The following is a 15,388-nucleotide window of genomic DNA, read 5'->3' on the forward strand; positions in this document are numbered from 1 at the left end:
TGCTCTTTTAGCATATCATGTATTTGTTTTTGCTATGTTTATAAATGTGATTTTCTTAAATGTTTTATGTGAGGGACTGTGGATGGAAAGTAGCTCAAAGCTAAATCCGGCATTTTTACGCTTGAAATATTTATTGTTTTAAGTGTTCATTAATGTGTAATGTCCCTGCCAAATAAACGATTAAAATAAATAAATAAAATAAATAATCATTTCCAAACTGATTTTAGTTTAACTTGGAGCCTAAGTTCGCACCTTGGTTACAGTTAGAATGTCGATCCTCTACACTCCTAAATGATGGGTGTAGCAGAACACATGTACACCTCTGGGTTGAAAAGACTTAATGTGGCTCCAGTTGCAAAATGAGGAACTTTTAGGAGCCTTTCTCCTCAACGTTTGTCAAGTCTGTTTTTACTTCCTGTCTTTGTTTGTTTTCCCGCCTTTTTCCCCAGTCTGTCCTAGCCTTATGAGTTCTACCTATTCCCCATCAGCCCTGCTCACTGATCACCTGTACTTCCTCCTCTCATTTCTTCTGCTTTAAGTCCTGGTTTTTCTGTTGGAGTTTTATTCGTCTGGAAGTTCTGTTTTACCTTGCCTTGTCTGGACGAAGCCTTTAAACAAAGGTAGTTTATATTCTATCTTTCTTTCTGCATTTGGGTCCACCTTTTCCGTGACTGCAAGATGTTACCTTGAGCATGAGTTGGTATTTGGTGATCCTCTGGACAGGCTTCAGCAGGTAGGCATCCAGAGAGAGTTTGTGGTCCAGGTTCTTCTGGCATTCCTGTTGTCACAAAACACCAAACATTCTCCATCAGGAAAGACACAGGATAGACCTACTTAACCTAGTGTTAAAGCTACAATAAGTTCATGTCAAAACACACCTGTCGCAAAATGGGAAGAGATTGAAATGCTAGAGTCAGGTTGAACAGTGTTATCCTGGTGTATGCAAGGCCGCCTTAATGCACGGGCCTACGGAGATCGGGGGCCTATCATGAGCCAATAAAAATAATGCATTGTTTTGTAATTGGTCAAATATTCTGTCCATCATTTGATCTGAATGTATGTGGCTGGCGATTGATACAAATTATAAGACACCCGCTCCGTAGGCACCACTTAACAGCCAATCAGAATTAGAATATGTTCCACATGTGACTTATTCAAAATGCGAGTGATTGAGTGACAGATGAAGGTTGTTTAGGGTGAAAATGTCAGAGAAGAAATAGTGTGAGAGTGGCGCTCGGAAAAGGAAATTGTTGAGGGAAAAGGAGTTTCGAGACAAGCAACCATTACAAAAAATGCCGAAGCTTACAGGTTATTTTAACCTGTAAACCAGGATGAGGAGGAAGGACAGATGAGTTCTGTACCGAGCGGTGCCGGCTGCGGCGCCTCGGAGCCAAGTAGGCATATGTCTGGTTCTGATAGCGATGGAGTAGCGGGAGAGGAAAAACAGACAGGAGGGACTTTTGTTTTGCCAATGTTGAACTTGGTCGGCTCCCAGACCGTAGTCGAGGAAACAGGGGGATGACTCTCTGTTGTCTCCCAGGGCAGAAGAAACAAGCTTCAGGTTCAATAACCCACTTTACTGAAATGACTGGAGAGAGGCGAGCTCTTCTTAGGAGGCCGTTGCATTTATTTAGTTATTCTGTTAACACAATACTTGACAGACCTATATCTTCTGCTGCCTCGTTTCACTTCCAGAAACATACACACGCTCGCTCACTCTCGCTCTACCATACCCACACACACATGCACGCGCCACACCCCTCTCTCTCTCTCTTAAAGGGATAGCGATCTCACTGCATGACACTAATATCATAACACTACCCCCACTCTGGATGGCAATTGCACACAATTATAATCCAGCTCAGTAAATTACATGACCCTTGCCTAAAATGCATACCGATAAACATCCACATTTGCATTCAATCCATTTACAAGTGGGCGAAAAAGGGTACAACATTACAGTGCAGTTATATAGCAGTCTTTGTGTGCACATATCCAGTGGCGTTTTTATATGTACAAAAGTGGTGGGGCACAAAAAACTTAGATGTCTATATATAAGCTTCTGCAGTGACGTGCAGTGAGGTTCATGGCTGGTGAGGCACTGGCACTGACTCTTCAGGTTTACAAATATTATATTTTGACCTAAACCAAAATATAATATTATTTTCAAAAGCTTTTTTTGTCTGATGCTTCGATTAATTTTAAACAAACAGTTCAACAAAAGGATACCCAAAAAATGTCATTTTATCATTTAAATATTGAATTGTTCTCTCTTAGTAAGATCCCATTTTCAATAAAATGGCGGTCTTACCTTGACTTGAAGATGAAGTCCATTTGCCTATCCTTCTGGACAAACATTTCTATTACTTTTTTGTAAAAGTCCTCCTTATGTTCTTGTAGTTTCAAAAGTCTATCATAAATCTAATCCATAGATTTATGATAAAAAAATTATATAAGTAGGGTAGACATGTGGATGTTATCCGGCTAATCAAAACGTGCATTTATCTAACAGGTACGTTTCCCACAGATCTTATTTCCAGCTATTTTCTAAAATCCTTTTTGTGCTTACTTCCTGGTTTTAGGACGCGCCACTGCAGCTCTCTCGTCTCCTCTTCACACAGCACACTTTTCGCGGCACACGTACTTACAGCCAATCAGCTCTGAATGATTTGAGATGACGTATGGTGGGGATGGTAGCTCCATGCCCCTCTGGTCATTATTTTTTTGCCACACACATTTCATTACAAAATACTCTGAGCATGCGCAGTGAAGTTTTTACAGTCACGTTCACTTCACAGTGAGAGGGAGGGGCATGATCAGGTTTTGTCCCACATGGCTCTAAACAGCTCAATAGGCACACACTGTGACTGTAGACACACTAATTAGAAGAACACAGACTAAAACAGCAATGTACAGACGAATCAGATGATTAAACATGATCTTAAAATATATTTTTTTATTTATTTTTTTGCATTTTTGTAATCATTATTTGTAATACTTTCTGCTGACACTAGGTGGGGCTGTGCCCCACCTGCCCCTAATGACCAGTCGCCACTGCACATATCACTGTGGAGCATTGAAACCCTGAAAAAGGCATTAATAGCTGAGCTCTAAAAAAAAGCAGTCAGAAGGCATTCAAAACTTAAATTCTCCATTCAAATGACAACTTTAAATGGAAATATCAAAGACAGAAATATAACTCTGTGTGTGTGTGTGTGTGTGTGTGTGTGTGTGTGTGTGTGTGTGTGTGTGTGTGTGTGTGTGTGTGTGTGTGTGTGTGTGTGTGTGTGTGTTATTCACAGAGCCTGCCGAGGCTATAAATTACTTTGATTTGTTGTTTAAATAGGGGGCCTACAAAACCCTTCGGCCCCAGGGCCTGATGGCAGGTTAAGGCGGGCCTGGGTGTATGGAACAAATATTGCAGTCTGACAACCTAAAGAGTACTTCATACCTGAAAGAAGAGGCTGTCTCCACACTGTCTCCAGATGACTTCAGAGCGGGGTTTATTCTGGCAGTACTTCTCATACACCTGAAGCTCTTCTTTCTGAAAACACAAAGACATGCCTTCAAATTAAAACTTGTCTTTTTTTTGTCAATTTCAGCTGTTTGAATATGAGGTCTGTCAGTAATTCTGCACATCGCTGGATGGTAGACCTAGTGTCCTCATTCTGTACCCTTGATTAAAAGAGTCCAAACTCATGAGACAAACAGTATACACAAACCCTGTTTCCTACAGAATAAGTTTGTACTCTTTGCCGTACTCTTTGTATGTCGAACTAATGCCTTGATATGGTTTTTGTCAATTTAACGGTAAACTCAAAACTCTTTCAAAGAGAATGAGAAAGACCTACAATCTATCTGACCTGATCCAATGTAGAGCCAACAATGTTCTCATTTTTTAAAATGACATGCTTATACGTACTGTCAAAACAAATGAACTGATTCTGTGAGTATTAGGATGCAAAGTAAGGTGTTAGAAAAACAACAAGATCCTATTCCCTAAGTTATTTGGACCCAGCCCGATGATCCTGCCTGGTCCTGCATTTATCTAAAAGCATGTTCTTTACTGGGAGTCATCCCCTCTGAATAATACACACGGAAGCTATAAAACCCATCTCTGAGACCCTATTTTGGTTCGTAGAAAGCTGCTCCATTTTAAACCTGCAATGATTTTACTTCAGAAATAGTAGCAAATTCACACAACATTTCAATTGCAAATAACAGTACAGAAGTAGTAAACCACTGAATGTAGGTACTCATAATAGGTTTACTTTGTTTATACAGGAGACATTTTCATTATTGTTGAATTAACAACATATAAACACTCAACCCAAATGCTTGGGTAAATGAACTGTCCACTGTTTTTTAAGTTACTCACCCTTTTCAGAAAACACGTCCCCACCAGCTCTGGTTTCTCCGCACAGTTCTCCAGCTCCCTTAGAAATGTCCTGCAGGAAGTATATGAACAATGAGAACACAACTCACACTGTTCATTTTCCTAGAGCTGGAAATCACATTATCAACGCAAGTGAGCAGTTTATTGTAGCACTAGACAGTCAATCATTTAGATCTCCTTGGGTAAGTTGGCCAATAACTCAACTCTTGTCATTATCGAACACAATATTGATGTGTCAAATTGGACCCATTGTTTGGAAATGAAAGAGAGGACTGTCAATTTTACACATGAACAGCAGTTTACTGAGCTTCAAGTCTGAGCAAATTATCCTCATGATGTGATCAATGTATCACGGTTCAGACCTGTAGACCAAGCATTTGAAAGATGTGAGCAGCTTTTCCCATTCTCTTTTAATCTACCTGTATAAAGTCTCGCAACGTTTTGGACCATACATTGCTGGAATACCCATTTAAAGCAGTAGGACTACACTAATTTGAGTCTTGGCCCCTTAGTTTATAAAAATCCAAACCAAGGAGTTTGAAGAAGTGGAACAAATCTGTCCAAAATCTCTGCCCCACCTCACTTTCATCAGTAACTGTACAGAGAGATGAGAGGAAGAGCTAACAAGTAGACAGGAAAACAGGAAGCAAGAGAGAGGGCAAGGAAGTGAAAGCATAAAGTGAGGGGAAGGAGATAAGGATGGAAGGAAAGTAGGAACGGCTCTTTGGTTCAGGCCTTCGGGGAGTCTGCAATCTGCTTGGCATGCCTGTGATGTTTCTGAATTGTTCTGCTTGTTGACAGTTGCTTTGAATAATTATCTCATCAGCACAGGCACTTTTGTTTGTCCTTGGAGCGAGAGCACACAGGCTAAGGTTACATCAATTACACTCTGAAGCTACAAGTTAAGGAGGTACAAAACAAACCACTGCTCTACAGTTCAAATGTTCCGACATGCTAGCTGTGGAGTTCAATATTCCTTTCAATGAAGGATGAGATTATTCAATAAACTGTCTGCACAAATCTGAGAAGGACCATGGGGATTAAACCAATCAGAACCCTGGGATGTGACACCGATCAAACTGCCAAACTAGACAGTAAGTAGCTAATATAAATGTTAGGGCTGTCAAGTTAACGCGTTAATAACGCAAACATTTTTAACGCCACTAATTATTTTAACGTGTGATTAACGCATGTGTATTTGTTCTTGGCCCGCCCCGTAGTTTCAGAGCCCAAAGGCTTGACGTTGTTGTTGTTAGTTGGATGGTGGGAGATTCTAGCGAGAGATATGGATACAAAAAAAGGTGTTTTAAACGGCAAGCCAAGCACACAGCTGATGCTGACAGCCCCGCTCCTGCCGCTCGCTTGCGGCAGACCACGCTTGAAAGTTTGCCGGGGAGACACCTGGACACGGTGTACGAGCAGCAATCTTTCAACAGCGATAGCTAAATGGGTGGCTACAGCTTAACATTGTGGAGGATGAGGGGCTGCGTTAGATCATTCGGATCGCATCCAACGTGTTGACTGCGCATTATTTTGACCCACAGTGGGAACTTCAGTCTCATGCTTTGACTGAAGACAGAGGAGTGGCATTTCGCCGACAACTGTAAACAGGCTTGTCTGTTTGAGTAACTGAGAGAGAGAGATAGATAGAGGGGGCGCACCGGTACCGGCGGGGATTGTTGTTAGCTTCTGCTGCGCTAACGGATATAAGAAGCTGTTTCTACAATAATGTGGGGGGAGAGTCCTCTCCTGTCAGACTGAGAGGCTCAGTGAGGTAAAGGACTCTGAGGGTTTAGATAGGCGGGTATAGGTATAAATGGCAATTTTTTTGGCGATTTTTTCAATCTGACTTCATATTGACAATTTCTAACAACAGAGGGTGCTACATAACACGGAAAGTCACGGACTGGGAGACTTTAATATTTTATTGTAAAAAAGTGACATACAATCAAAAAACAGCTGCGGGTAAAATTGACCCGTTGGCGGTTCTAGTGTTAAAGGTGAACCTTTGCCCCAGTCTGAGGTCCAGAGCGCTCTGGAGCAGGTTTTCATCAAGGATCTCTCTGTACATTGCTGCATTCATCTTTCCCAATGGGATTTGTTTGGCTTCCACCGAAGCTTCAGAAGCTTCAAAAGTTGAACATTTCTCAACTTTTGCAGCGAGCCACGCCAGCAAAGCTCCGCTTCGCTTCCCACAATGCAGTTCGGCGAAAAGTGACGTCACCCCATTCAAGTGAATGGTGAAGCTTTCAACGCACGCCGCTGTGTGGACGGGCCGTAAGGCCCCAATGCTCAGTTTGGTTTGGGGGCCAGCTTTAGGAAGAACCCTCGTGGTTTCAAACATCTTCCATTTGCAAATAATGGAGACCACTGTGCTCGTTGGGACGTTCAATGCTGCAGACATTTTTCTATAACCTTCCCCAGAACTGTGCCTTGATACAATCCTGTCTCTGAGGTCTACAGTCAATTCCTTGGACCTCATGACTTGGTTTGTGCTCTGATATGCACTGTCAACTGTGGGACCTCATATAGACAGGTGTGTTCTTTTCTAAGTCATGTCCAATCAATTGAATTTACCACAGGTGGACTCCAGTCAAGTTATAGAAACATTTCAAGGATGATCAGTGGAAACGGGATGCACTTAAGCTCAATTTTCAGTGTCAAAGCAAAGGGTGTGAATACTTATGTACATGTGATATTTCATTGAATTATTTTTAACATGTTTGCAAAAAAATATTTTAAAACGTTTTCGCTTTGTCATTATGGGGTATTGTGTGTGGGATATTGAGAACAAAAATGAATTTAATCAATTTAGAAATAAGTCTGTAACATAACAAAATGTGAAAGAAGTTAAGGGGTATGAATACTTTCCGGATGCACTGTATATTTCTAACATGTATTTTCTATTGTAAGCATGTAATAAATAGGACAAAACATATTGGATTTGATATGGTTATTTAATTTTTCACAACAAGAAATGTTTACAGTTTTTGGGGTATTTTATTTTGTATTATTACCATTAATTTCTCATAGTTTAAATATATTTTTTTTATTATAATCTACTTCATCAATAGCAATAGAGCTTGAAGGATGCTAATGTACAGCTGCATGGGTACATTGTTTTTCTTTCCCTTTATTTAGAATACTTATTTGAAGAATAATTAAATTCATCAAAATGTATGTAAAGTGCATACAAAGATAATTACTCAGTCTCTGAACCAGATCCAAATTAAATTATTACAAATAATGAATTCATTGATATAAAAAGGACTAATAAGAGTGTTTCGCAAGTAGATTTTTTATCTATAAGAGATTTCTATAACTGTATGGAACATTAATAATGTTCCTGACTCATGTGACATGGTTCGGTCCCTGGTCTATTATGGAGTGGTTTCTCAGTTTCCTTCATACTCTTTCACCCTGTGGTCAGCCTTGTTCCAAATCAGTGTTTCCAGGATAGAGAGGAGCATGGGACAGGCCATGTGCACAATGCATCCCACCTACCTGTTGTGAAACTCGTATATGGCTGGCAGGTTGCCAAACAGCACATCCCTTTTGTTCTCCAGGGTGGGGGGGATTAGGTGGCTGAGCTCGGAGTTATCCAGCTCTGCAAAATAACCCTGCAGCAGGGAAGAGTGATGAGACAGTGAAGAAGAAGACATAAATGACCCTGCAAGATAGCAAAACATGTCTTCTAATCACCATTTACAGTGTCAAACTTTACAAATGGACACCTACAATAAGAGTAATGAGGTATACATTAACACCCATGCTCTTTTTTATGTAATCAATATACTGTAAAATCAGAATCAATGCGTTCCTGCTGAATCCAGCCTGCGGTGTGAGTAATCCAACAGAATATCAATTGGACATATTCAACCCAGGAGACAATATAAAGTTTATACACTGACAGGAGTCTGAAGGTTAGGAAAACATTTGTTTTTACAGTATGCTTTCTATTAAAAGGAACATTAATCGGTAATAAACTCAGGGATTAGGACATATTGTGCTCATTTTCAGGTTTATATTTATATATTGTGTCTCTCCTGTGACATGTCTCCATGCTTTAATGTTCAAAAAGCTCTTTATTTTTCTCATACTGCCTGTGCTGCAGCACCTCTTTTCACCCTCTGTCTGAAACCAGAGCCCAGTCTGCTCTAATTGGTTAGCTGGCCGGCTCTGTTGTGATTGGTCAACCACTTGGCATAGTACAATGTGTTCAAGTTCTAGCCAATACAAGCACAAGTGTTAGTAAGTAGGAGTCCAATGGAGGGGTGAATGTGGCAGAGAAACTCCCTCTGCAGAAAACTTAAGGGATTTTAGCATTTGCAGACCATTTACATGCACACAAACCTATAGAACAGGGGTGGGGAACCTCCGGCCCCCGGGCCGTATACGGCCCGCGAGACCATTTGGTACGGCCCTCGAGGTAATTTACACGCAAAAAAGAAAACATTTTAAGAAATCTAGACCGCAAAAAAATTAAACAAGCGAGTGCCTGTTTTTCCTGGGTTAGGTCAGGGTCCTTGAACACAACACGAGCCTAGTGTCATCACGTGGTATATGTCCCGTCTGACAGGGGTGCAGTTCTGCAGGAGAGCACCAGAACGCCGCTCCGGGCCGGGACTTCACAAATTGCAGTACCCATAAGGAGCCGTACACATGCCGCAGTTTTTGCGTGGCTGTGTCTTTAGTTGAAAGCCCAGTGGCGATCTGTTCATCTGTCATACTGATCATACAGTCAATAACTTTGTTATTAGCATCTGGTTAGCTAGCTATGCTAACGAATATAAGAAGCTTTTTCTCCAACCAGTGAGGTAAAAGCACATCTTTATATGATCATTATAGTTATAAAAAAATAAGAGAATAAAGTAAACAGGTATAAAATACTATATGACTGTAAAAAAAATTATTAATAAATAAGAATACAGTTTAAAAGGGGAGTGATTTGTAAAATATCCATAAATAAAATCTGCTTACAGTTCTGTTTCATATGGGTGTTGAGAGATGTATCCATAGATCTCCTAATGTTGCTCTCAAAGTGCACCAGATTGATGCTTTTAACTTCAACATTTAAAAAAAAATCTTCCCGGGGGAGCATGCCCCCGGATCCCCCTACAGGAGGTTAGGACCCCCCCCACTTAAATCATGTCCACATGAATAAGAAACTAAATACATTTGCACACATCTTGTGTCCATATCTTTCTGTTTTGGTGGTCATGCCACAACTGTGCACGTGCATGCATGCGCGAGTCATGGTAAGATATCTGGATTAAGAGGTTGCTTTTTCTTTGCACAGCATGAAAGAAAGGCCAAATGAATGGGCTGTGATTTTAGTATTTTTAAGCAGAGGTCAATAATTTGTACGGCCCTCGGAGGATGTTGAAAAATGTAAATGGCCCTTGAGAGGAAAAAGGTTCCCCACCCCTGCTATAGAACATACCCAACAAAACCCAACATGATAACAAGGTCTCTTCAAAATTTGTGAATTGATCGTTTTGTTTTAGTTTTTTGTAAGCAGTATGTAACAGCAGTCGATTCATGTAAACCATTCTATATGAAAGTTACACCAGAAGCGAGCAAAAATGAAATATATTAGGGAATATAAGCACATCTCCAAAAAAATAATTGCCCCATTAATGGGTGAATTTAAGGTGCATGCTAACATTAGAAAACAGTATTAGCAGAGATGAGACAAATGTAATTGAACAGTGAAGAATGTAGATTTGTTGTAAGTAAGCCCAGATGCAGTGTAAAGTAAAGGACATTCTAGTAAGGTGTCATACTGTACCTCCATGATGCTTTGCAGCTCCTCCACATACAGCCTCTCTGTTTCAATCAGCTCCGTCATGATGTGTCTGCGGAGACAGAAGAGAGAATGGAGTGAATTCTAACTCAGACCAAATTATAATGAAACCCCTCCAGCAGAAATGTCTTGCAAGTAAACATGAAAACCTTTATCCATCCACTTTTCTCTTAACTTTGCAAACTCACAAACACATTAATTAAAAGTAACCAGCAAATGTTTGCCGCAGTTGTAGGGACACCTTCATTGAGAAGAGAGGGTTTGTGGGTATTTGGAAGACAAGTAGTGTCATTAGAATTTGTCTCCCAAAGTACAAATATTGCACCATAATAAAAAAGTGAAACTCCACCTTTACTTTGGGAAAATAGTGGAAATAATGTAATCGTTTTCTTATATATTCATTGGTCCAGTTACTTCGCATTAATTCAAGTTTGAGCGCTTTGGCCGTCACACTGTTACAGTTATCGCACTTTTAGAAGAACATTATTTCTTCACGGAAAACGAAAGTGAGTTAAAACAAAGTATACTCAGTACCTCAAGCCCACCTCTCATTCCAATATATTTTTTGTTGCTTCCTCTTAAGTCTAGTCCACATGTACACAAATTCTCCGTCCAGGTGAATAAACAAAAACACAGTTTCAGCGCCATCAGTGTATGGTAGGCATAAAGGGTGGGCCACACACACACATGTAAAGGTCGAACAACATTCATTTCAAACTGTTGATATTCTTCACACTAGATGAAGTCAAAGTTAATCATACTAAGATCTAAGCTCTGAGAATTACAAGCTCTTCCTGTCAGGTCATACCAACAACTATTGGATATATACCTTTGTAATTTCGAACATATATGTATTTTGCCCAGGGGATACCTTCTGAAGACTTTGGTGATCCCTTGGCTTTTTCTGTAACCTGTTTTTTCGTGAGGGTGAAATGTAGAATAAGTATTTATATATGTTACAATGCTCAACAATCTGGAACTAAAAACCTGTCTGACTGCTCTTTTGTGTTTAAGAAAGACATAACATGGAATAACCTTTGCAGAATACATGTACGGGCAAAGTTATCTTCCACTCCACTGATTATTTTGACTTTGCCTTCATGCCCTGAATTCTCATTTTACATAATGGCATGAATGCCCAGAACAACCTGAGCTGGAACATCTGAGGTCAAACAATGAGGATTAATATCCTGGGAATTTCCCTTGGAACGGAATATGCCGCCTTTAGTAAGTAAACAATCATATTATAATGTTGGCCAAACTGCAAAAACAGTGGATTTCTTAGATAGCAAAAGGAGCTTCCAGTTTGTAACGCAGGTTCAACATTAGGATTTTTCAAAGCTGAGGTAACACTGGTGACATCTCTACCCTAGTCAATTTTCTTAAAGAGACAAAGAAGACAGAGCAAACTGAATGTAATGTGTGTGTGACACCTGCATTGTAACATACTGTTTTTGAGGGGCAAATAAAATATGGAACAAAGCAAATATAGTCCTCTACATGTGGACACATGCTATCAGATGTCCATAGAGCTGTGCTAAAAGGCTGTTTGATGTAGTCTACAATTGTATAGGTAGATAACTCTCAGAACAAATGCTCCAGCTGCTCCAATCTGTCATATCACACACACACACAGGAATAGAGTGTTTGCCGTCTGTATGCAAACGTTTTTCAGTTTCCAGGTGTCTCTCTGCAGAGACCTAAGCAAGACGCAGACTGTAAGTGAATGGCTTCTCTCTAACCCTGTTATATCTAAGAATGTGAGGGACACAGTAGTAGGCAGTGTTGTGTCTTCATTACCTGACTGTGTACTGCTGTGTAACTAAAAGGCTGGCACTGATTTGTACAATTTCACACATGTGCTCATGTCCTGCACACAAACACTTGCCTATGCTCCTATCCACACACACACATAATTAGGTTTATTTCATGTGATGTGCCGATCAGCTGATGCAACTGTGAGGACATGCATTCCATATACTGCTGAACATCGCTTAATGAGAAATTAATGTTTTTGACAACGGAAATGTTCAGAGCAAATTAAAAGTTTATTTTCACTATTTGAGCTTTATGTATAACTGTCATTACAAACCCAAAGTACAAGGCTCTGGTTATCATCAGTATTCTTTTAGCACAGGCAAAATGTGTCTTTACTGAGCATAGGAAATTGCACAAATGTATCAAGAGTCAGCATTAAATATGTGGTCAGTCTCTTAATCTCTCTTTAAAATTAGAATAAGATTAGATTAGATTTAACGTATTGTCATTGCACAGAGTACAACAAAATGTAGATAACATCCATCCGGGAGTGCAAAAGAAGCATTAAAGTGCTGTATTGTTGTATAATAGTATAATAACGTATATACATATCAGAAATATAAAAAAAGCCAATGTATAGACAGTATGAACAGTATTACCAGTGGTATGACTGTGTGTGATATACAGTGTATAATAACTGTATACAATAACAGTACATGAACAGTAGAAATAGGTATATAAAGACCGTTATTGACACTTGATTGAATAGTTTAAGGCACATCTATTTGGACCTATAACATTTATATAGAATGTTCAGGTTAAAAGGACTGTGTATGTCATCAAGGCAACATGTATATGGACTTGTCACCGCTATCAATGGTTGAATGTAATGTAAGTACATTTACTTAATCGCTGTACTAAAGTGCAAACTGGAGGTACTTAAAAATGGCCATATCATGTACTCTTTGAAATTAAGTATATCTCGGACAGCATTCAACGTGTGTTGGCTCTATTGGAATTATGATATTATTATAGAATATGATATTATTCTGTTTTAATTGCTAACTAATACACTTAATAACAAATACATGTAGCATTTAAATGTATTAGTTTAAAGATATTGAAACAAGTTTAGATGTGTTTTTTTTTTAATACTGGGTATATTGTTAATATCATATTAATATGAATTATAATTCCCCTGTTTATATGTTAACATCAGCTGGTAACTATTACCCCTTTCACACCAACGCGGTTCCAGGGCCGGTTCGGAGCTGGAGTTTGAAAAGCACCGGGTTTTCCTGTTCACACCGCAGCGGAGCCGCCTCTAAGCTCCGGAATCCGGTTCGTTTCGAGCACCAAAAAGTTGTCCGTCTAGAAGCAAGAACCGCATACGTCACGCTTACGTCGGAGGGGGGCGAGATTAACCTGAGCTAACAGTTAAGGTGAGTACGGCAAATAAAAGTTGTAACAAGCAGTAGCGCTGAGCAAAGTGACTAGAACGCAACCACACACTTGTTAAAAAAAACACACTTTATAAAGTCAGGCAACACTAACCAGGCTTCGTGTGATTCTGTTTATTTGTACCTTACTTTGACCATCCGTTCGCTGTTATTGATCATTGTGGAGAGCAGGCAGACGTTTTGTTTTGTATTATAGCAGCTATCGGATGGAATCAATACATGGGCTGCACAGGTTGTCATGTCCGACTATCACAAGTAGAATCATAATGAAAAATACGCCGGTAAAATGTGCCTGTAGAAAACGGCTTAGGCTATGCCACAATAGGATAGCAACAAGTAGTCAAAATATAGTCAGTTTAACTTCGGTTGCTATGCTAACATCACCCATTTTATATCAGAGACACTTTCATAACAGCGTTGTGATGCCAAACAGCGTCAATTCAGACTGACACACATTCACTTAAGGGGAACTGGGGATATGTATCAGCTGCTTGTGTGACAGTCAGACAGTGAATACTTTAGAGCCGTGTGCGCTAACCCGGAGCTAACGGGAGAATACACTCGTGGAAGAGCAGCCAGCACTGCAGCGGTCGGTAAATGCCGCTGAAACACAATAATAAACAATGAACCACGGCACTCTGGAGAAAAGTATAAGGTTGGAGAAGTCGTTATTTAATTTAATCTGGCTACGTATGATTAAAAGCAACACGATCATCGACCCGACGCAGTCCCCGGCCCGTTGTTGTTGTGAGCGCCGTTGGGGAGAAAATCAGCGACGTAAACTGTGACGTCATGACGCAGCAGCGGCAGCACCAGTCGGGCTCTGAGCGGTGTGAACAGAGCGGGAGCTGAACCGAAGAACCGGTTCTGAACCAGAAAAGCTCTAGCACGGAGCTAGAACGGGAAAAGCCTTGGTGTGAAAGGGGTATATGAGTGTTGAATACATGTAGTGGAGGAAAAAGTACAATTAAATGGAAATAATCAAGTAAAGTACAAGTATAATAAAACAGGACGTAAGTATAGTAAATGACCTGAGCTACTTTCCAACTCTGAGTGGAAGCTAGCTTGCTAAGCTATCATAAGCATTGACTTCCTTGAGCGTGTTGTTTTAAAAGAGGCCCCGTTATGCTTTTTCAGGTTGTTTCTCTCCCACACACTCCAACCGCCATTAAAGCATGGAGACATGTCACAGTAGAGACACTAAATACAATTATCAACCTGAAAATGAGCATAATTGGGCCCCTTTAACATGTGCTCTGTGCTATTGTCAGTTACTGCTGATTGGTTAGAATACATTATTGGCCAGTACTTTTAATTGCTCATATTTTGGAGTGTTTTGGCCACTCCTGCTGTATGTTAATGCAAGGAAGCAACCACTACATCCATTCATCTTGAACTGAAATTCCTCTCATAGAAGCAGACACTGTGTAAAATGAAGCATGAGGGAGCTGGGCTAAAGTGCAGGGGAGGTAAAGAGTCCCTGGTTGCAGTCGAATAGTCCATTTAGCTTAGGAACCTTCCTAACGGAGTGAAATGACCCGGAAGTCCCTCAGTGGCAGCCATGACAAGTGCCGTTCAAATTCTCTAGATGATAGGAAAGGAGGTTTCAAACTTCCTTTATAACCTCCTTTAGCTTAGGAACCACTGGACCTCCCTTTACGAAAGGAAAGGAGAAAATGCTGCCCCACAATGCCTTGCAGCCGCAGCATTTGCCGTCACACAACATTCGGCCGTTCACGGAAACAACCGATTATGACCGAGAAATGATATCATGAAAGTTACGGTGCTTATTAAGCTTTTTAAAACGTATGTGGTAACTTGCCAAAGTGCTTTGTTTTGAACGTTCATCAGTATTATAATCAAAAAGAGAAATATGAACGTTAGTTTTTACTGAAATGATCAAATAAAGTAAACATTTCACAGTCTTTACTGAGCTGTGTGGGGGTTGTTCAACTTTTAAAAGATGTT

General features: G+C 40.1%; 1 protein-coding gene across 1 annotated transcript in view; it reads right to left on the minus strand.

Moving 5' to 3' along the window:
- The window catches only part of mcf2l2 (MCF.2 cell line derived transforming sequence-like 2), a 118,802-nt gene that overhangs the window by 56,724 nt on the left and 46,690 nt on the right, over positions 1–15,388 (minus strand). The window contains 5 exon segments of the mRNA XM_034140752.1: positions 686–778; positions 3,452–3,544; positions 4,379–4,448; positions 7,901–8,016; positions 10,188–10,254. Coding sequence (XP_033996643.1) covers positions 686–778; positions 3,452–3,544; positions 4,379–4,448; positions 7,901–8,016; positions 10,188–10,254 — 439 coding nt within the window.

The sequence above is a fragment of the Trematomus bernacchii genome, unplaced genomic scaffold (genome assembly GCF_902827165.1).
Source record: "Trematomus bernacchii unplaced genomic scaffold, fTreBer1.1, whole genome shotgun sequence".
Lineage (NCBI taxonomy): Eukaryota > Metazoa > Chordata > Actinopteri > Perciformes > Nototheniidae > Trematomus > Trematomus bernacchii.